The following is a 23,521-nucleotide window of genomic DNA, read 5'->3' on the forward strand; positions in this document are numbered from 1 at the left end:
AGAGAAATTGATGGGGCTGTTTTGTTAGACTTCAGTGCTGCTTTTGACATTATTGATCATAGTCTGCTGCTGGAAAAACGCATGTGTTAAGGCTTTACACCCCCTGCTATATTGTGGATAAAGAGTTACCTGTCTAACAGTGTTCTTTAATGGAAGCCTCTCCAACATAATCCAGGTAGAATCAGGAATTCCACAGGGCAGCTGTCTAGGCCCCTTACTTTTTTCAATCTTTACAAACGACATGCCACTGGCTTTGAGTAAAGCCAGTGTGTCTATGTATGTGGATGACTCAAGACTATACTCATCTGCTACCACAGCAACTGAAATGACTGCAACACTTAACAAAGAGCAGCAGTTAGTTTCAGAATGGGTGGCAAGGAATAAGTTAGTCCTCATTCACTAAACCTCAACTAAATATTGTAATAAATAATGTGGAAATTGAGCATGTTGAGGTGACTAAACTGCTTGGAGTAACCCTGGATTGTAAACGGTCGTGGTCAAAACATATTGATACAACAGTAGCTAAGATGGGGATCAGTCTGTCCATAATAAAGTGCTACTCCACCTTCTTAATAAATCTTCTTCAGAATCAGTGGGTCCCATGTGGGACGGTTGAGCTAACATAGGCTAATGCGATTAGCATGAGGTTGTAAGTAACAAGAATATTTCCCAAGACATAGAAATATCTGATATTGGCAGAAAGGTTAAATTCTTGTTAATCTAACTGCACTGTCCAATTTACAGTAGTTATTACAGTGAAATAATACCATGCTATTGTTTAAGGAGAGTGCACAGTTTTGAACATAAAAAGTTATTAACAAACAAATTAGGCACATTTGATGCAATCTTGATACATTTGAACAGAAATGCAATGGTTCATTGGATCAGTCTAAAACTTTGCACACACACTGCTGCCATCTAATGGACAAAATCTAAATTGCACCTGGGCTGGAATAATACATTATGGCCTTTGTCTTGTATTTCAAAGATGATGGTACAAAAAAATGATTTGGTTTTCCTTTGTATTATCTTATATCAGATCTAATGTGTTATATTCTCCTACATTCCTTTCACATTTCCACAAACTTCAAAGTGTTTCCTTTCAACTGGTACCAAGAATATGCATGTCCTTGCTTCAGGCTCTGAGCTAGAGGCAGTTAGATTTGGGTATGTCATTTTAGGCAACAATGGGGAAAAAAGGGGGCAGACCCTTAAGAGGTTTTTAAAAGCTCTATTAACAAGGCAGGTCCTACAGGCTCTAGTTTTGTCACACCTGGACCCATGTTCAGTCATGTGGTGAGGTGCCACAAATTGCAATTGGCTCAGAACAGCACAACATGGCTGACCTTTGGAGGTACACAGAGAACAAACATTAATAATATGCATGTCAATCTCTCCTGGCTCATTGACTTCATCACTACTTGTATTTGTGAGTGGTATTGACATGTTGAAAGCACAAGCTGTCTGGTTAAACTACAAGCACACAGCTCAGACACCCATGCATACCCCACAAGACATGCCACCAGAGGTTTCTTCACAGTCCCCAAGTCCAGAACAGACTATGGGAGGCACACAGTACTACATAGAGCCATGACTACATGGAACTCTATTCCACATCAGGTAACTGATGCAAGCAGTAGAATCAGATTTAAAAAAACATACAAATACACCTTATGAAACAGCAGGGACTGTGAAGCAACACAAACATAGGCACAGACACATGCATACACACACGATAAAATATGCACTATACACATGTACACATGGACTTTGTGTTGAAGATACAGTTGAAGTCGGAAGTTTACATACACTTAAGTCATTAAAACTAATTTTTCAACCACTCCACAAATTTCTTGTTAACAAACTATAGTTTTGGCAAGTTGGTTAGGACATCTACTTTGTGCATGACACAAGTCATTTTTCCAACAATTGTTTACAGACACTTATAATTCAATGTATCACATTTCCAGTGTGTCAGAAGTTTACATACACTAAGTTGACTGTGCCTTTAAACAGCTTGGTAAATTCCAGAAAATGATGTCATGGCTTTAGAAGCTTCTGATAGGCTAATTGACATCATTTGAGTCAATTGGAGGTTTACCTGTGGATGTATTTTAAGGCCTACCTTTAAACTCAGTGCCTCTTTGCTTGACATCATGGGAAAATCAAAAGAAATCAGCCAAGACCTCATAAAAGAATTGTAGACCTCCATAAGTCTGGTTCATCCTTGGGAGCAATTTCCAAATGCCTGAAGGTACCACATTCATCTGCAACAACAATAGTACGCAAGTATAAACACCATGGGACCACGCAGCCGTCATACCGCTCAGGAAGAAGACACGTTCTGTCTCCTAGAGAATAATGTACTTTGGTGCGAAAAGTGCAAATCAATCCCAGAACAACAGCAAAGGACCTTGTGAAAATGCTGGAGGAAACAGGTACAAAAGTATCTATATCCACAGTAAAATGAGTCCTATATCGACATAACCTGAAAGGCCGCTCAGCTAGGAAGAAGCCACTGCTCCAAAACCGCCATAAAAAAAACAGACTACGGTTTGCAACTGCACATGGGGACAAAGATCGTACTTTTTGGAGAAATGTCCTCTGGTCTGATGACACAAAAATAGAACAGTTCGGCCATAATGACCATTGTTATTTTTGGAGGAAAAAGGGGGAGACTTGCAAGCCGAAGAACACCATCCCAACTGTGAAGCACGGGGGTGGCAGCATCATGTTGTGGGGGTGCTTTGCTGCAGGAGGGACTGGTGCACTTCACAAAATAGATGGCATCATGAGGGAGGAAAATGATGTGGATATATTGAAGTAACATCTCAAGACATCAGTCAGGAAGATAAAGCTTGGTCGCAAATGGGTCTTCCAAATGAACAATGACCCCAAGCATACTTCCAAAGTTGTGGCAAAATCGCTTAAGGACAACAAAGTCAAGGTATTGGAGTGGCCATCACAAATTTCTTGTTAACAAACTATAGTTTTGGCAAGTCGGTGACCTCAATCCTATAGAAAATGTGTGGGCAGAACTGAAAAAGCGTGTGCAAGTCGGCCTACAAGCCTGACTCAGTTACACCAGCTCTGTCAGGAGGAATGGGCCAAAATTCACCCAACTTATTGTGGAAGGCTACTTGAAACGTTTGATCCAAGTTAAACAATTTAAAGGCAATGCTATCAAATACTAATTGTCATGCCCTGACCTTAGAGCTTTTTATGTCTCTATTTTGGTTTGGTCAGGGTGTGATTTGGGTGGGCATTCTATGTTATTTTTTCTATGTTTTTCTATTTCTTTATTTTGGCCCGGTATGGTTTTCAATCAGGGACAGCTGTCTATCTTTTATTTTCTGTTTAGTGTTTTGCACCTTACAGGACTGTTTCGGTTTTGGTTATTCTCTTTGTTAGTGGTCAGTTTCAATAAAAAGCATGAACACTTACGCTTTGGTCCGATTCTTCTTCTTCAGATGACGAAAACCGTTACACTCAATTCGTGTATGTAAACTTCTGACCCACTAGGAATGTGATGAAAGAAATAAAAGCTGAACTAAATCATTCTCTCTACTATTTTTCTGACATTTCACATTCTTAAAATAAAGTGGTGATCCCAACTGACCTTAGACGGGGAATATTTACTAGGATGGAATGTCAGGAATTGTGAAAAACTGAGATTAAATGTATTTTGCTAAGGTGTATGTAAACTTCAGACTTCAACTGTATGTGGTAGTGGAGTATGGGCCTGAGGGCACACAGTGTGTTGTGAATTCTGTAATGAATGTATTGTAATGTTTTTTAAATTGTATAACTGCCTTAATTTTGCCGCACCCCTGGAAGAGTAGTGGCTGCCTTGGCAGCAGCTAATGGGGATCCATCATAAATACAAAAATACAAAATCTGTTTCTCTTCATCAGACAGCAGTTTGTTGTGTTCACCAGAGGCTCCGCTGTGTTTACATCCTGGATAGAATCAGGCCATTGGCTGCCTTCATCACGAAGGGTATGTACTGGAGTTCTGATTGGTTCCAAGTTTAGCAGTTCGGCCAATTTGCCTAAGCAGACAGAATGTTGATATTCTTTTTATGAGAAAATGTGCAAGAATTGATGGTGCCAACAAATGTTATAGTCATCATAAAAATGTTTTATTGTCATATACAAAAAATCTGCTCCTCCCTTGCCGGGGATTGATCAACTTCACGTTTTTCGGCTTTGGCCCACCACCTGCAGTATGACTGACATCAGAGAATAACTGCTGGTGCCCAACCAAATTTTGAATTTGCACCTTGTATATTTTACTACTGTAATTCTCAACATTAAGTTGAGACCCCGACTGAGTTTTATTGATCTGCAGGCCTACAAAAGGGGGGCGTGGCCCACGGGCCACCAGTTGCCCCTCCCTGATGTAGAGGGATTAGATATAGAATTACAATAACTACAACTGTTTACCCACTTGGATAAATGAATACAGTGATTTTATCTATAGTTTACCTCATTACCCTTTGAAGACTTCAATTTAATCCTATGACACATGCCCTTACTCATAGAAGGCCTTAGCTCTCAGATATCAGCTTCATTAATCTCTCCATTAATCTACTCATCTCCTCATAGTGTCTGAAATGATAGATGGGTTAGAGATCTGATGCTCTGCCTCTGTCAGACTGACACTCGTCAACAAGGTGTTTCCAAGCCCTGTCATGGGACCCCCAGACGTGGCACATATTTTTCCCTTCCAGAACTAGCACACCTGACTCATTGGATCAAGGGCTTCAAACAATGTTCAATCAACATTCACACTACCTGAACTCATCTGAGCTGATGTTTAGTTGCCATGGTGAGTGGCTTCAGCTGATTGGTAGTGAATGACAGGTGGGGGAGTTTGATAGGACAACAAGTCTAGGAAGGAGTTTTTGATTGGCCGGCCAAGTCTGGGTGTTTGGACAAACCCCATGGAGCACAGAGGCTGTGTGTAGATTACTGTGTGTGTGTGTGTGTGTGTGTGTGTGTGTAATTAAAACTTGTGTCCCAAGGTTAGGCTCCTTCCTGTCTCTGGCCAGATAGAACCTTAATTAATGAATACTGTTAGTTAGAGAGTGAGAGAGAGGGGAAGGGAGACCGAGAGAGATGAAGGGAGGGCCAATGAGAGAGAGAGGAAGGAAGGAAGGAAAGGAGGGAGAGATGGTGTTAAAGGACAAGGAGAGGGAGACAGGGGTCAATATGACACAGAAGTAGTACCATAGCCAGAAATGTGTTGGCCAAAAGATGAATGCAAAAAATGCAATTTTTGGGGCGAAACAGCTCATTTCCTACAATTCTACAAATTTTACCATAAAGCTCATTAAAACTGAAATATATGTGTGTTTATTGTGATAAAGGCACTGGATTATGAGCTGTCTTGTTTGCTAAATGAACAAATGAAGTAGGCAGTGACATGGTGCATATAGCCATAGAAGCACAGTGACATGGTGCATATAGCCATAGAAGCACAGTGACATGGTGCATATAGCCATAGAAGCACAGTGACATGGTGCATATAGCCATAGAAGCACAGTGGCATGGTGCATATAGCCATAGAAGCACAGTGACATGGTGCATATAGCCATAGAAGAACAGTGACATGGTGCATATAGCCATAGAAGCACAGTGACATGGTGCATATAGCCATAGAAGCACAGTGACATGGTGCATATAGCCATAGAAGCACAGTGGCATGGTGCATATAGCCATAGAAGCACAGTGGCATGGTGCATATAGCCATAGAAGCACAGTGACATGGTGCATATAGCCATAGAAGCACAGTGGCATGGTGCATATAGCCATAGAAGCACAGTGGCATGGTGCATATAGCCATAGAAGCACAGTGACATGGTGCATATAGCCATAGAAGCACAGTGACATGGTGCATATAGCCATAGAAGCACCGTGACATGGTGCATATAGCCATAGAAGCACAGTGACATGGTGCATATAGCCATAGAAGCACAGTGGCATGGTGCATATAGCCATAGAAGCACAGTGACATATGCAGACATATTAATGGATTAATGGGGGTGTGGCTTTCAGTTAGTTATTTTTTGCCACCCATCCCATGAGAGTGAATGTCATTCCAGTGCACTGCTTGCTATGAATTCTATCTGATAGTATTTGCATGTTTAGGTAAAAAGACAAATCATGTCCCGTTTGTAACACTGACACGTTAAGAGTATGAAAAAAACTATCTGATTGGGTGGGCCTGGCTCCCCAGTGGGTGCACATAGGGCATTGAAAGTTGTAAAAGATCTATGGGTGTTATTGTGTCTTTGTGAGAGTGTGTGTGTGTGTGTGTCCCAGTTTTGCCAGGAATGTAGATGTTGTTTCTTGTATGCAACCCCAAACTTCTCTTTCCCTTTCTCTCTCTCACTCTCTTTTTCTCCCCTTCATTTAACCTCTGCATTGCTCTCTCTCTCTCTTCTCCCCTTCATAACCTCTGTGTTGCTCTCTCTCTCTCTTCTCCCCTTCATAACCTCTGTGTTGCTCTCTCTCTCTTCTCCCCTTCATAACCTCTGTGTTGCTCTCTCTCTCTCTTCTCCCCTTCATAACCTCTGTGTTGCTCTCTCTATCTCTCTACTCCCTCTACCCCCACCCCCTCTGTCAAGTTGCTCTCTCTCCCTCTGTACTATAATCAGAGCCATATGTTGGAAAAGAAGGCTGGCTGACGATCAATGTCAGGGGAAGCTACTCTAAAATCATAGTTTACCAAACTACCAATTACTTCACACTAGAAGAAGTTAAACTACACTAAAGCAACCCTTACGAATTGTAATTTGTTTAAGTAGTTCACTACATCCAAGCTACTTGGGAAAAAATATAATATCTAAATCTGAAATGTCATAGATTACAAATTCCAAGAACAAATCACTCTGGGGTCAGGTGTGTCAAACGTTCAGAAACAACATTCTGTGGTAATTTCAGTACTTCAACATAACGTTTTCTGGTTACCTTAGTCATGTTCTCAGAACATAAACAACACTTTCCATAAAAACCACAAGAAAAACATTAGTAACGTTCTAAGAATGTTATTTAAAAACAAATACATTCTGTTCTCAGCATCTACAAAACGCTTTTCTTCTTCTTCGGTGGGGTTTAACGGTGGTTGGCATGCAATATTAATGATGCACTACTGCCACCAACTGGACTGGAGTTGGTGGCGGTAATGCACCATTAATATTGGATGCCAACCACCGTTTAACCCCACCAAACAAGAAGAAAAGTGTTTTGTAGATGCTGAGAACAGAATGTATTTGTTTTTAAATAACACTCTTAGGACATTCTTTGAATACAAAAAGGGGAAAAGAGAAAGAATTATCCTGCCAACTTAACCTTACACTCATTAAAACCCACCACCCCATTCCACTATTTTGACCCCATCTAATCCTACACCAGGCCAATGGCCCTGATGGTCCCGTAACTCTTCTGCAATAAAATCTCGTAATCCCAAGTACTTCTCTGCACCTGCCACCACAACACTATTTTCGGTGACTTCGATTCCTGCAGTACAGTTAATAACCATGACAATGAATGCTACAAAGCCAACATTACTGAAGCACATTTCATTTGTAGGCATATCACTCTGTACTGACAAAAGTCTCCTACTCACCAGGAGCCTCTTAGAATCCCTCACACTTGACCCATCTTCTTCTACTTTCCTCACTGCCTCAGCATACGACACCTTCTGTACAACTCTCACCCTGGCAACCTCAACCTTCCTCTCGCACCGGACACTTCTGATCCCCAGCAACATGGGCATCCCTACAGTTAACACATACCGCTTCTTTCACCGATACTACGCACTCCTTTGTCCCATGCCCTCTTGCACACTTCTCAAATCTAGGAGTTGCCTTCCTACACACTGCTGCGGCATGACCGTGAGCTTGGCACCTGAAAACACATAATGGGTTTGGCACAAAAGCTCGTACAGGATAACTGATATTTCGTAACATTACTTTGTCGGGTAACGACTCAACATCAAAACTCAAAAGGACAGAGAGTGATTCTACTGTTTCACCACGCTTGCCAACGGGTTTGTGTCGCACCAAATGGCGGGCGTCACAGACACCTGGAATCTTCAACTTCAGTTGATCCACCTGCACCATTACCACTACCCCAGTAATCACCTCAAGTAACAGGTCTTGTCCTCTTCCACGTGATGCGGACTGCCTGCTCCCTCTGGGCGGAAGAAACACAAAAAAAAAAAAACATAAATCCACTTCGGGTTATCTTCACCGTTTCAACAGTACCCAAAAAAGGGCAGGGGTCCACTTTCTCCAAAGATTTCATTCCTACTGGACCAGATTCATCTTTATCATGACCATCGAGATCTTCACCACACTTGCCACTTCAGATAATTCATCCTCATTCTCTTCCTTTACAAAGAAAGGGGATATCTAGTCAGTTGCACAACTGATGGCATTCAACCGAAATATGTCTTCCGCATTTAACCCAACCCCTCTGAATCAGCTCGGTCTGGAGTATAGCTCATTCTGGTTGTACTTGACACCAATCTTCCTCAACATACTTTTTCCCTCGTTGCTATCTTCATCAGATTCAAACTTATCATCTGCTTTCTACACTCTTCTTATGCTCTTCTTCTTTTTCTGTGGGGTAACTCTCCTCATTGACCTCAAGCCTGGAAATATACAGTGCATTCAGAAAGTCTTCAGACCCCTTGACTTTTTTACATTTTGTTACAATACAGCCTTATTCTAAAATGGATTAAATAATGTTCCCCCTTCATTTAACTAGGCAAGTCAGTTAAGAACAAATTCTTATTTCAATGACGGCCTAGGAACAGTGGGTTAACTGCCTTGTTCAGGGGCAGAATTACAGATTTTTACCTTGTCAGCTCAGGGATTTGATCTTGCAATCTTTCGGTTACTAGTCCAATGCTCTAACCACTAGGCTACCTGCTGCCCCTCATCAAACTACACAAAATACCCCATAATGACAAAGTGAAAACAGTTTTTTGTATTTGTAATAAACACATTTATAACAAATAAAAAACATATATCTTATTTACATAAGTATTCAGACCCTTTGCTATGAGACTCAAAATTGAGCTCAGGTGCATCCTGTTTTCATTGATCATCCTTGAGATGTTTCTACAACTTGATTGGGGTCCACCTGTGGTAAATTCAATTGATTGGACATGATTTGGAAAGGAACAAACCGGTCTATATAAGGTCCCAAAGATGACAGTGCATGTAAAAAAAAAACAAGCCATGAGGTCGAAGGAATTGTCTGTAGAGACAGGATTGTGTCGAGACACAGATCTGGGGAAAGATACCAAAACATTTATGCAGCAATGAATGTCCCCAAGAACACAGTTGCCTCCATCATTCTTAAATGGAAGACTCTTTCTAGAGCTGTCCGCCAGGTCAAACTGAGCAATCGGGGGAGAAGGGCCTTTGTCAGGGAGGTAACCAAGAATCCGATGGTCACTCTGACAGAGTCTCAGAGTTCCTCTGTGGAGATGGGAGAACCTTCCAAAAGGACAACCATCTCTGCAGCACTCTACCAATCAGGCCTTTATGATAGAGTGGCCAGACAGAAGCCACTCCTCAGTAAAAGGCACATGACAGCCCACTTAGAGATGGCCAAAAGGCACATAAAGGACTCTCAGACCATGAGAAACAAGATTCTCTGGTCTGATGAAACCAAGACTGAACTCTTTGCCTGAATGCCAAGCGTCATGTCTGGAGGAAACCTGGCACCATCCATATATGGGGCGGCAGGTAGCCTAGTGGTTAGAGCGTTGGGCAAGTAACCGAAAGGTTTCTAGATCGAATCCCTAAGCTGACTAGGTGAACATCTGTCATTCTACCCCTGAACAAGGCAGTTAACCCACTGTTCCAAGGCTGTCATTGTAAATAAGAATTTGTTCTTAACTGACTTGCCTAGTTAAATAAAGGTAAAATAAAAAAATCCCTACAGGGAAGCGTGGTGGCAGCATCATGCTGTGGGGATGTTTTTCAGCAGCAGGGACTGGGAGACTAGTCAGGATCAAGGGAAAATGAACAGCGCAAATTACAGAGAGATCCTTGATGAAAACATGCTCCAGAGCGCTCAGGACCTTAGACTGGGGTGTTGTCCAACAGGACAACGACCCTAAGCACAGAGATGAAGACAATGCAGGAGTGGCTTCGAGACAAGTCGCTGAATGTCCTTGAGTGGTCCAGCCAGAGCGCAGACATAAACCCCATCTAACATCTCTGAAAATAGCTGTGCAGCGATGCTCCCCATCCAACCTGAGAGTATCTGCAGAGAATTGGGGGGAAAAAACATTTTAGAATAAGGCTGTAACAAAATGTGGAAAAGGTGAAAAAGGGTTCTGAATGCCCTGTATATACTGAACAGAAATATAAATGCAACATGCAACAATTTAAAATTATTTTACTGAGTTACAGTTCATATAAGGAAATCAGTCAATTGAATTAAATTCATTAGGCCCTAATCTATGGATTTCAAATGACTGTGCAGGGGCGCAGCCATGGGTGGGCCTGGGAGGGCAAAGGCCCACCCACTGGGGAGCCAGGCCCTGACAATTAGAATGAGTTGTTCCCCACCAAAGGGCTTTATTACAGACAGAAAATCTTCTCAGTTCACCAGCTGTCCAAGTGGCTGGTCTCAGACGATCCCGCAGGTGAAGAAGCTGGATGTGGAGGTCCTGGGCTGGTGTGGTTACACATGGTCTGAGGTTGTGAGGCCGTTTGGACGTACTGCCAAATTCTCTAAAACGGAGGCGGCTTAGTGTAGGCGGCTTAGTGTAGAGAAATTAACATAAAATTCTTTGACAACAGCTCTCGTGGACATTCTTGCAGACAGCATGCCAATTGTGCACTCCCTCAAAACTAGAGACATCTGTGGCATTGTGTTGTGTGACAAAACTGCACATTTTAGAGTGTCCTTTTATTGTCAGCTTCTTGATATGCCACACCTGTCAGGTGGATGGATTAGCGCAGCTGGCGCTGTAGTACAGCGCCCTTAACCACTGCGCCACCTGGGAGGCCCTATCTTCACTTTCTGAAGATGTTTTGAAATCAGTGGAATTAGAGTATGATAGGTGAGGAGATTAAGAAAACACCTGTCTCTGGATTACATCTTCAAACTAAGGGCAACCATGGCATCCATGACAGGGAGAAGCATCCACCAATGATGTATACAGGTAAGATAGTCTAGCTAGCTACATTTTCAGATATTAAACGTTTCTAATTTTGACAGAAAGTCGTTTTCATTTCAAGTTAAAGTGTACTGTTAGCTAGCCAGCTAATGTTAGCTGGCTGGCTCGCTAGCTAACGTTATGTGTATGATCTTATTATTTGTATCTCAGAGCCAATTGCTTTGCTAGATATAGCTTAATGTTAGCTAGATAACATTGAACCTGGTTGGTTAGCTACCTGCAGATTCATGCAGGGTTATTACATCATGAGTTGGGATTATGGTTCATTGTTTAGCTAGCTAGCTACATGCAAGTAACCATTTCAATAGAATGTCACTGCGAAAACTGTTGATAGACGTAGCTGGTAAATTCGCTCTGGCTATCTACTCCGAATTCAGGGCTTGAAAACTATTACAGATTACAAAGGGAAACCCAGACACAAGCTGCCCAGTGACGCGAGCCTACCAGATGAGCTAAATTCCTTTTATGCTCGCTTCGAGGCAGGCAACACTGAAGCATGCACGAGAGCACCAGCTGTTCTGGATGACTGTGTGATTACGCTCTCGGTAGCCAATGTGAACAAAACAGGTCAACATTCACAAAGCTGCTGGGCCAGACGGATTACCAGCACTTGTACTCAAAGCATGTGCGGACCAACTCTCAAGTGTCTTCACTGAAATGTTCAACCTCTCCCTGACCGAGTCTGTAATACCTACATGTTTCAAGCAGACCACCATAGTCCCTGTGCCCAAGGAAGTGAAGGTAACATGATTACCGCCCTGTGGCACTCACGTTGGTAGCCATGAAGTGCTTTGAAAGGCTGGTCATGGCTCATATCAACAGCATCCTCCCAGACACCCTAGACCAACTCCAATTCGCATACCACTCCCAACAGATCCATAGATGACGCAATCTCAATCACACTGTACACTGCCCTTTCTCACCTGGACAAAAGAAACACCTATGTGAGAATGCTGTTCATTGACTACAGCTCAGCGTTCAACACCATAGTGCCCACAAAGCTCATCAATAAGCGAAGGACTCTGGAACTAAACACACCTCCCTCTGCAACTGGATCCTGGACTTCCTGACGGGCCGCCCCCAGGTGGTAAGAGTAGGAACAATACTTCTGCTACGCTGATCCTTAACACTGGGGCCCCTCAGGGGTGTGTACTTAGTCCCTTCCTGTATTCCCTGTTCACCCACGACTGCGTGGCCAAACACGACTCCAACACCATCATTAAGTTTTCTGACGACACAACAGTGGTAGGCCTGATCTCCGACAACGATGAGACGGCCTATAGGGAGGAGCTCAGAGAACTGACAGTGTGGTGCCAGGACAACAACCTCTCCCTCAATGTGAGCAAGACAAGGAGCTGATCGTGGACTACAGGAAAAGGCGGGCCGAATAGGCCCCCATTAACATCGACGGGACTGTAGTGGAGTGGGTCGAGAGTTTCAAGTTCCTTGGTGTCCACATCACCAGCAAACTATCATGGTCCAAACATGCCAAGACAGTCGTGAAGAGGGCATTCCAAAACCTTTTCCCCCTCAGGAGACTGAAAATATTTGGCATGGGTCCCCAGATCCTCAAAGGGTTCTACAGCTGCACCATTGAGAGCCGCCTGGTATGGCAACTGCTCGGCATCTGACCGTAAGGCGCTACAGAGGGTAGTGTGACCGGCCCAGTACATTACTGGGGCCAAGCTTCCTGCCATCCAGGACCTATACAATAGGCGGTGTCAGAGGAAAGCCCATTAAATTGTCAGAGAAAAATTGTCAACCAAGTTATAAACTGTTTTCTCTGCTACCGCACTGCAAGCGGTACTCGCTGTTTATTATCTATGCATAGTCACTTCACTCCCACCTACATGTACAAACTAATCTGTACCCCTGCACACTAATTCGGTACCAGGGCCCTCTGTATATAGCCTCATTATTGTTATTCTTTTTGTGAAACCTTTCATTATTACTTTTTATTTTAGTCTACTTGGTCAATATTTTCTTAACTCTTCTTGAACTGCACTGCTGGTTAAGGGCTTGTAAGTAAGAATTTCACGGTAAAGTCTACACTTGTAGTTTTCGGCGCATGTGACAAATAAAGTTTGATTTGATTTGACAAGTTTATACATTTTCAAAGCAGAATGACTTTCCCATTGTTCCTCAGATGCAGTGTATGATGTACCATGTTGTAGCTCTGTGTCTCTGCTTTTATCCAATGTAAAAAACACAATTTCAAATTTTGCTACATAAGACCGAATCAAGGCGGTCGGTCACATATACATAATGCCCTTGACTGCTAATCTGCCTGCAAGGAGCTTGACCCATGAAACAGCCAAAAGGGCAGAATCCTGATTTATCAGCCTCTAAGGCTGCTACTGTATCTGATCAAGCACTGAGGCTGCTACTGTATCTGATCAAGCACTGAGGCTGCTACTGTATCTGATCAAGCACTGAGGCTGCTACTGTATCTGATCAGCCTGTCAGGAATGGAGCTCACCCACTTTGTACTTTTAAATATTATCCATAAAACATGGTGTCCCTTACAATTATACACATACTGTATCAGTTAAGCAAGCTAGATAACAAGATAGATTACAAGCTCGCTAGCTAACAAAACTACCTAGCTAGCTTACCCAACCACAAGACTAGTCAAGTTAGTTGTGTTGTTGTTTGAATGCGATTGGCTGTGGTTTTGGGGTTGGCACACAGACTGGGAGACAGGGCTGCCTGTCAGCCATCATTCATGGCTTAAATGCCCCACAAGGGTTTAGATGCCCCAAGAGCTCTTAGCTCAAGGTGAGGGACATTTAACTTGCTAACATTCTAACTTATAAACTGATAATGAGCTCCAAACACAAATGAAAGCATGATGTTAGCATGAAATGTACCATCCCTTAGTGTAGCAATCAATAAAAATGTATGTGCTGCCGTCTCAGCCATACTGTCAATCTGTCATCAATACGTCCACTCCTATTTATAGTTTATCTTGTGATCTCGACAAAACAACTTTTGTTATGTCGTGATAATGAGATAAATAAGTTGTGATCTCGACATAACGTGGGAATAATTGTTTCATTCATATGTCCTCTCTGGACTTCCGTACGCTGACGCCGTGCCACAATAAAAAAATATGTGTTTGCATGATGAAGCAAATTCATTTAATGTGTCCTGTGCTTCGAGTTCAAAACAGTTAACCTAAGCTAGCAGTGTTATTAAAAGTATTTTTGAAAAGTGTTTTTTAAACGTTCTGTTTTACCGGTCAGGAAACATATGGCTTCATTCCCAGAACCAATGAGAAACCAAAAACAGACGTTCCCCAAAACTTCCAAGAAACCAAATGTGCTAACTAGGAGGTTTGTAAATATGAAATAAATAGTCTTTTTCACTCATATTTTCTTATCTTTTTTTGCAAAACCAGTAGTGTGTACAGTCGTTCCAGCTGTTAGCTGCACCACTACATGGCAAAAAGTACTTTTGAAACATATAACTTATTATTATTATTATATTATATATAATAACTACTAAGATTTTTATTTAGTTCAACCACCACCAAGCTACGAAAAAAATGTATTTTAATTACTAGTTGAACTACATGTAGTTCACTACTCCCCAACACTGCTGACAATGGAAATGATTGTGTGTGAATGTGGTTTTTAAGATACCATTCCACTCTCATTTGGCTTTTCATTTTTTTTCCACAAGGTCTTACTGTGTTTCTTTTGTATACATCCCTCCATCTCTCCCTCTCCACCAAACATAATCTGACTTATATTCATCATTTCTCTGCCTCCCTCTGCTGGTTATTCACACATTTCTCTTTCCCTGTTTGGGACTGTAAATTCACAATGTGTGTGTGTGTGTGTATGTGTGTGTAACCTTCTAGTCAAACATCACGGTTGTCCTGTTAATGGCTGTCCATCTCCCTCTTCCTCCTTTTCTCTCTCTCTCTGGCTCCCCCCCCCTTTGTGCTTTCTCTTTCTCTCTTCAGAAGTGATGGGCAGTCAAGAGCATCAGCTGAGAAAGAGAGGAGAGTTTATAGTGTGTGTTAGAGACGAGTGTGTAGTATGTGTGCATGAACTGTACTGACATACTGGCGACCCAAAGAACCGCAGCAGACAGACAGCCGGCCTGGATAAACTCTACCAGAATGGTAAATGACAGCACTGGGATGTTATGATGTGTCAATGTTCGATCAACGTTACTTCTTGGTAACAGTAGAGGAACACTTCACCCAAAAATGAAACTATCATACATCAAAGTTACTGATTTGTTACATTAAAGTATTTGTGGTCCAAACTATAGGCTCTATTCAATCTAGATCGCTGAAGCCTTACAGATTGCTCGATAAAAATGTAAAAGGTCATTTTCGATTGAGCAGACATATGCCGCCTGTACTGTGAATGCAGTCTCCGCTAATGTGGGAACATTGCCTTTAAATTTCAGTCTCGCTGTAAAGCTAAACGTCTGAGATATGGATTGATTGGAGCCCTAAATCTGTTTACAAAATGATCCCAATCCTATATGAATGAGAATGATTGACACCTAATCCCAACTTCTCCCTTTAACATTACGTTAATTCTCTGTTAGAATCTACTGTTCGGGGTGTGTTGATCTTATGTATCTCGCTCTCCTCAGGTCCCCAACCCTTCAGGATATAGGTCTGTGACTTCAGAGGAACACACATAAACACAGACAAACAGAGAGAGGGAGAGAGCTCCCTAACCTCTCCGAAGAGGATCACTGGGGCCCAACACTGACACTCTCACTTTGACATTATCATCGCTGTCGCCCTGGGTGGATGAGCCGCCTGTCCGGACGCCTGCGGTCGGGGGGGGGGGGTAGGGTAGGGTGCGACGGCAGGGCCGTAGTGGAGGAGCAGGGGTGCGAGGGGTCGCGGGTGGCGTTTGAGGGGGAAAGGGCTGTAGGGGTACAGGAGGAGGTCACAGTGGAACCCAGCGCTGAGGCTGGAGCTCAGGAGACCCTTGAACTTTTACCCTCCCCCTCACCCCCCTCCCTGTCTAACGGTCTTCACCTGCACAGGAGGCCTGTCCTTGGAACACGCAGGCGGAGGCAGACAGAGACACACACACTCAACGACGCTCCAACACACACACCTGGACAGACATTCATAGGCATGCAGACACACAAGGACATCCAAATGCAGACACCTGCAGAGACGTGCATGGACGCTCACACACACACAAGTGCTCACAGACAAATGGATGCTCACACACACTTGGACTCTGCCGGTCCAGAGCAGCCCAGAACTGATTCATCACCAGAGACACACACCAGATCACCTCAGCGACAGGTCCTCCTGCCTCTCAATCATTCAGCCTGCACCAATCAGCAAGCTGCTTTCTCTCCCTGCAGCCCCGCTCCTTCACACTCTGCAAACAGAGACATGCCCCAAGCCATTAGCCCTGCCCCTAATATTAGTTCAACACCTCTAGATCTCTCTAAACCCTCAAGAGCTACTGGTCCAAATCCTCCAGGCCTTTCTCCTATCGGTCCAGCCTGTCCAGACCTTTCTACTATTGGTCCAGCCCCTGTAGACCCCTCCCCTGTACCTGTCGAAGGTGAGAGAAAGTATGCACTTCGTAGCTCCGGTCGACCTCGCTTCCCCTGCCAGCTACGCAAGTCTTCCCGCATCCGCCGATGCACTGAGGATGGAGAGAGGAGGGGAGGGAGGGAGAGCGAGAGGGAGGAGGAAGAGGAAGAGGAGAAAGAGAGGGTGAGTGTACATGTGAAGGTAGAGCGCCCCACAGTGGAGGAGTGTCTATCTGTAGCCTTCAAGCCTGCAGCCTCCAAGCCTGCAGCCTCACCTGCACCAGTACCTGTAGCACCACTCCCCTCAACACACCCCTCATCACGCCCCTCCTCTCACTCCGCCCCCCGGCCATCGCCCAAACCCCAACATAGAACTTCAACCAAACCCCAACCCAAATCTTCAACCAATGCCAAACCAAAATCCCAACCCAGACCATCAATGAAAGCCTCGCCCAAACCTTTGCCCAGATCAGCAACCAATCCCAGACCAGCAACCAATCCCTCGCCTCGTCCATTGACCAATACAGGAGCCCGGCCGGCAGTGAAGAAGGAGGAGCCTGGTGAACTAGATCCCCTCACCAAACGGAAACGCCGGTTTGTTGGTGTAAGTTCAAGTTCTGTGATATTATTAATCACATAGCAGTCTAAAGAAACCAAAACCCATCTTGTCATGTTGATTTGACATCACTTGACAACTAGATTTCACCCGGGAAATAATATTTGTTTGTGTTTGTTCCCCAGGTGAGGCGTATCGTGGTGAAGGTAGCTCGTATCCCAGTCAACCTCAGCCGACGCCAGAAGAGCTACAAGATTTCCTCCATGGAGACAGTTGAGAAGGGCGGGGCAGGTGGTGATTGCAGGTTGGAGGGAGCCGAGGGGGGGACAGCGGTAGTCCGAGAGCCGACTGCGCTCCTCCGTATGAAGAACAACGGGAAGAGTGTGATGGTCATGTTCCCGCCTGGAGAACTTCCTGTGATCCTGAAACGTCGCCGTGGCCGACCTCCCAAACAGGTTGTACCTGGAACGCCGGATAAAACCACCGGTGGGAATGGCGAGCCCAAGAAACCTCGTCGGCGCCGGCGGGCCAAGCTCCCGTCTCCGCAACCGTCGTACGTGAACGACACCAACGACGTGAAGACGGAGTACGGAGACGTTCTGTCCAAACTGGCATTCCTCAACCGCCAACCGCCGGCCACTGGCCGCTGCTCCCCACCACGCTGCTGGACACCCAGCGAACCGGACAGCTTTCACACGCCGTCCGACAACCCTGGGATCTCCGCCCTGCTCCACCGACTCACAGGGTTCAGACGCAGGGGAGGCAGGGGGGGAGGTGTTGGAGGCAGGGGAGGAGGAGCAGGGGGAGGAGCAGGAGGAGCCGGCGGAGAGGGCTTCAAGAGCTCCTTCAGTGACTTTTTTGAGACGATCGGGAAGAAAAGGAAAGTGACCCCCGCTCTGTCAGAACCAGGGTTACTCAAGAAACGTGGGAAGGGTGGGGGAGGCAGGGGAGGAGGGGCTGCAGGAGGGGAGATGGGGGTTGGGGGTGAGGGGGGGAAGGCGGTTAAGAAACGACGCTCGCGCAAGAACGGGGTTCTAAAGGGGGAGGCAGGGGGGCAGCTGGAACAAGACTGGTTTAATGGGGGAGGTGTCTGGGGGGAGGAGGGGGGAGGCATGAGGGAGAGAGGGCCAGGAGGGTACCAGGTCTGTGGCTCCCCGAGGGGGGGCTTCCTGTCTTGTGAGGGGGGGAGAGGGAGTGCGTACAGCAGCCCTGGCGGAAGCAGAGGCGGTGGAGGTGGAGAGGAGGCGCAGGGTTTGTTCGCCGGATATTTCCGCTCCCTGCTGGACTCTGACAACTCCTCAGACCTCCTGGACATCTCCTCCCCTCGCCCCGACCCCAGGAAACCTCCTCCCACCCTGAGCTACGACTCTTCCAGCCCTGCCCGCGGACCAGGCCCTCGCTGGTCCCCAGCCTGCCCCAAACGCAGCCCCAAAGGAGAGCCAAGGGAGAACCCAACCCTACATCATCCCTCTTCCTCCTCCTCTTCCAGACCTCCTTACAGTTATAACCTGTCCCAGAACTCCCCCACCTCTTCCTCATTCCCCAAGTCCAACCCTCCCTCCCTCCCTCCGTCCCGCTCCCCCAGCTCCCCCCATCCCTCCTCCTCCTCCTCCTCCTACGGTCACTACACGCCTGGCTATTCCTCCTCCACTCCTGCAGGGGGCAGCGCAGTGCCACAAAGACCCGCAGACTGCAGCTTCGCAGCCTATGGGGCAGCCGGGCTGAGTAAGGCCTCCACGGCATCCCCCGTGGGCCAGGGTCAGATGGGATATTCCAGTTTTTCCAAGCGGGGCTATGGGGGCTACCTTGGGCAGGTTGGACCATCTTCTCCAGGAAGAGGGGGGTATATGGCCATGGCCAAGAACAGCCCTTTCCCCTCCCCATCTTCCCCAGAGGGATACAGACACTACCCCTCCAACCAGTGTAACTACAGGTAAGTAGATTCAGGTAGGTCTAAATGACCTGGAACCACAAAATTTGGATTAGAGAACTCTACTACAATCCTACCCTAACCTCTTATAAGTGTGTATTGTGTTTGAGATACATTACGCTATATTGCAGTTGGACTGCTCAGAACCCTGATCTACAAAATCACCTTGGGTTCCAAATAAGTACTTATGTCATCAAGGTTAGAGTTTCTGTGGTTTGCCTTGCTAAAACTGATCCTCTGCTGTGTGTGTGTGTGTGTTGCAGGCCGGGCTATGGTGGCTACCCAGGAGGCTGCAGTGACCCAGGCCCCAGCGAGCCCAAAGACATCCTGGACATCTCCAACTACACCCCCCAGAAGGCCAAGCGACAACCCTTCCTCGAGAGTCTATCAGAGTCCTCCTCTGACTCCTCCCACCTAGGGGTCACCGGGTCAGGAGGTGGGGTCAGTGGCGGAGGCTCGGGGTCAGGCTCCGGAGGTGGGGCTTATAGGCAGGGTGGAGGGAGGGAGTCTCTTCCTATTGGTGGAGAGGGAGGTCAAGGACAGTCCAGCCTATCAAGTCTGGAGAAGCTGATGATGGACTGGCATGAGAGCGCCTCAGGCCCCTCCTACAACTGGAGCCAGAACGTTCTCTTCCAGGGGCAGGGGAAGCCCAGCCGGGGGCGCAGGAAACGGAATGCTGCCGAGCCCCAAACGGAGAAGGAGGGGGGTGGCGGACCAGGAGCAGGACCAGGGACCACCCCAGACTCTCCCAACAGCCCCCCAAGCCAGACCCAGCCCTCCACCCCAACCCAGGGTTCTGGTGGAAAACGCAGTGGAATGGGGGGACGGCAGGTCAGGGGGGTAAGAGGAGGCAGAGGAGGGGGCCTGTCCCCGTCCCCTGGAGAGCGCCCCCCAGGGTGGAAGAAGGGTAAGGCTACTGGGGGTGGGGTTGGAGGTGGAGGTGGAGGGAGTGCTGCTCAGGGGGGGTTGTTCCAGGAAGGCCTTGACTACTACAGTGGAGACAGCAGCAGCCTCTCCCCCCTCCCTAACCCCACCTCACATCTCGGCTACCCCACCGAGCCCTGTGAGTACCCCTCCCCGTGCCCTTACTCAGCCCATCCCTCCACCCCGTCCTCAGAGGAGCACTACCCAGCCCTCTTCCCTGGCGAGGCTTCATCCTCCTCTCTCTCCCCTGGAATGACTTCCACATCCTCCTCCTATCCTCCCAAACTATCCCCCGCTCCCCAGCCCTACCACCCCCCTCTCACCCCTGCTCCTCCCCCCGCCTCCTTCTCCCCCTCCTGCTCACCATCGCCACGGTTACTGCCACACTGTGGAACAGCGCTGAGCCCCCCCCATCGTAACCTGGCAACCGTTTCCAAGGACCACTTCCCCTCCCAGTATGATTCTCCCAGTTACTGTAGCTCCCCCTATTGGTACGGAGGGGCATCGCTCAGCAGCCCCCACGCTAACACACACACCACTACACACGCACATGCTAATGCACATGGCAATACACATGTACACGCTAATGTTAACCCTCACGCTAGCCCTAACAATCACCCTAACACTCACACTACCGCACACATCAACACACACACACACCCTAACAGCAACCCTCATGCAAACATGAGTCCACACACACCTCAGACAAGCTTGAGCCCACACACACACCCTAACCCCAACACCAACCCGCACACACACACCAACCCCCACATCAATACACACCCGCACATCAACACACACCTTCATTCAAACCAGAACCAACATCCACATCCACACCCCCACCCGAACACTTACCCCAACCCCCATCCCAACACCACACAACACTCCCACCCTAACCTCTCCCCCCACTCCCACACTCACCCCCTACTTTATGAGGAGCGCCCCCCTCACAGCGCCATGCCCACGCAACCTCACAAACGGGACCTGCCTCCCCACCTCAACTCAGGGCTGCGACCAGCCCCCCTGCAGCTCTCCCCGTACCCATCCCCCCACCCCAAGCCTCCCCTGGTGTCCTCGCCACATTCTGAGGACATGGGTTACCCCCCGTACCCTGGGATGCACCCCCGCTACCACCCACAGCCCCCGCCTCGAGGAGGAGGGGTGCTCTGTCAGCTACTAGACCCCCCCAGCGATGACAGCTTCAGTGTCACCAGCTTGTAGCTGCAGGTAATACACAAGAGGATCTACTCTCTCTCTACTGAAGGGTTAGACACAAGGGGATCTACATTCTCTCTATACTAAAGGGTTATACACAAGAGGAACCACTCTCTCTCTCTCTACTAAAGGGTTAGACACAAGAGGACCTACTCTCTCTCTCTACTACAGGGTTAGACACAAGAGGACCCACTCTCTCTCTCTACTAAAGGGTTAGACACAAGAGGACCTACTCTCTCTCTATACTAAAGGGTTAGACACAAGAGAACCTACTACCTCTCTCTACTAAAGGGTTAGACACAAGAGGACCCACTCTCTCTCTCTCTCTACTAAAGGGTTAGACACAAGAGGACCTACTCCCTCTCTCTACTAAAGGGTTAGACACAAGAGGACCTACACTCTCTCTATACTAAAGGGTTAGACACAAGAGGATCTACTCTCTCTCTACTAAAGGGTTAGACACAAGAGGATCTACTCTCTCTCTACTAAAGGGTTAGACACAAGAGGACCCACTCTCTCTCTACTAAAGGGTTAGACACAAGGGGACCTACTCCCTCTCTCTACTAAAGGGTTAGACACAAGAGGATCTACTCTCTCTCTACTAAAGGGTTAGACACAAGAGGACCCACTCTCTCTCTCTCTACTAAAGGGTTAGACACAACACCTAAAGAAATTTTTTAAACATCGGTTTCATCCATTTAGCTATGTAAAGGTTTTACTGTCTTAACAATCACATCATAATTACGGTTTCTCTCTCTCTTTCTCTTTCAGGCGCATTAAATCTCAACTTTTTTCAGATTTGTAAACTTTTTTTAAGGAGAGACTTTCAGAGACAAGATGATGGATCAGAATTTATCTCCTAACTCTGGACAGTAGATCTTCAGTTCTCCAGCTATGACAATCAAAAGCCAACTGCAACACACACACAAAGGCGCACACAGACACACAGACACAACTGGAAAGAGGGAGTGGCCTAGAGGAGCTGTGGGAGGAGTGACAGACGCTGAGGAACAGAGAGGCGGGGCCTAATGTAAAAATTCCGCCCCCAACGCTAAACACACTAATCCCCTATCCGCGAAACCATACACCCTTCGCTCTGTGTGTGCTCTATGAGAGAAGTGGACTACAGCATCAGCTCTTGAATTACCAGCATCTGTACATAAGACTCCAACTCCAGCCACAGACCCATAACCTCACCACAACATTGAAACAGTTAAGACAACGTTACTAATGTTCCATCAGTGTTTTCTAACATTCAGGCTTTTAGCCAGGACCACAGACCCACAACCACACCCAGGGGCGGACTGGCCATCTGGCATTTTGGGCAAATTCCAGATGGGCTGGTCCATTTTAAGCTCAGTGGGCCTATCTAACTTTTTTCACGCAAAAAGATCACTATTTGGCTAATAATGGGTGCCTCAAGGGAAAAAAGGGGCCAGTGTGTGGGCCTTGAGGAAAGAAATGGGCCTATGTGTTAGAAATGCCAGGGCCAATTTCTGGTCCATGTCCATGCCTGACCACAGCTGTGCTACAACAGCTCTACACAACGTTCCATCATCACTTCTCTATTGTTCTGCCATGGTCTCTGCTCTGATGGAAGGACTCCAGCATGGAGACTCTACATCCTGTGTTTCACTGTTTTTACTAGGAGGGAAAGAGACCCGACACACACTCTGACCCCAAAGAGACTGACGTGTGTTTATTTGTGTGTGTGTAACCTCGCGGATGGACTTCTGTATGTATGTATGTGTGTGTTTGGGGTCTAAAGGGGTAGAGCTCTACATCTGAAATGGTGGATGGATGAACAGGGCTTCTCTTCCTTCTTTTACTCTCCTTTTTTCCGTGGTCTTGTGTTGTTTGGTGGTTTTTGTGATGAACAGTTGTATATGTCTGTTAATGTCATGATGTATCTACAGTGCCAATATTTAAATACACTCTGATCTGGCCATTGGTAAACTGCCTGGACTCCTAATGCTTTATAGGGTGGGGGGAGGGATGTGTGTGTGTGAGCCCCTTGGTATTCAGCGCTGCTCATGCAGTGCAGGGAGCGAGTTTAGACAGGGACACGGCTGGGAGGGAAGGAGGCGGCGAGAGAGAGAGGGAGGGAGAGCGAGGAGGAGTGAAAGAAAGGGAGTTAAGAGAGTGGCACAGAG

At 46.5% G+C, this 23,521-nt stretch overlaps 1 protein-coding gene across 1 annotated transcript; it reads left to right on the top strand.

The window, feature by feature from the left end:
• The first annotated feature begins 3,848 nt into the window (after positions 1–3,848).
• On the top strand, positions 3,849–23,318 carry ahdc1 (AT hook, DNA binding motif, containing 1). Its single transcript, XM_020507277.2, has 6 exons — positions 3,849–3,999; positions 15,182–15,343; positions 15,829–17,347; positions 17,485–19,232; positions 19,493–21,380; positions 22,140–23,318. The coding sequence occupies exons 3-5, from the start codon at positions 15,992–15,994 to the stop codon at positions 21,372–21,374; spliced, it is 4,986 nt and encodes a 1,661-aa protein (XP_020362866.2). The 5' UTR covers positions 3,849–3,999; positions 15,182–15,343; positions 15,829–15,991; the 3' UTR covers positions 21,375–21,380; positions 22,140–23,318.
• The last annotated feature ends 203 nt before the right edge of the window (positions 23,319–23,521 follow it).

The sequence above is a fragment of the Oncorhynchus kisutch genome, linkage group LG17 (genome assembly GCF_002021735.2).
Source record: "Oncorhynchus kisutch isolate 150728-3 linkage group LG17, Okis_V2, whole genome shotgun sequence".
In the NCBI taxonomy this organism is placed as follows: domain Eukaryota; kingdom Metazoa; phylum Chordata; class Actinopteri; order Salmoniformes; family Salmonidae; genus Oncorhynchus; species Oncorhynchus kisutch.

Bases quoted from the DNA above. Each gene is read 5' to 3' on its own strand.
- ahdc1 (XM_020507277.2), top strand. From the start codon at position 15,992: ATGAGCCGCCTGTCCGGACGCCTGCGGTCGGGGGGGGGGGGTAGGGTA. The intron at 17,348-17,484 runs GTAAGTTCAAGT...TTTGTTCCCCAG, and splicing joins GGAAACGCCGGTTTGTTGGT to GTGAGGCGTATCGTGGTGAA. The intron at 19,233-19,492 runs GTAAGTAGATTC...TGTGTGTTGCAG, and splicing joins TCCAACCAGTGTAACTACAG to GCCGGGCTATGGTGGCTACC.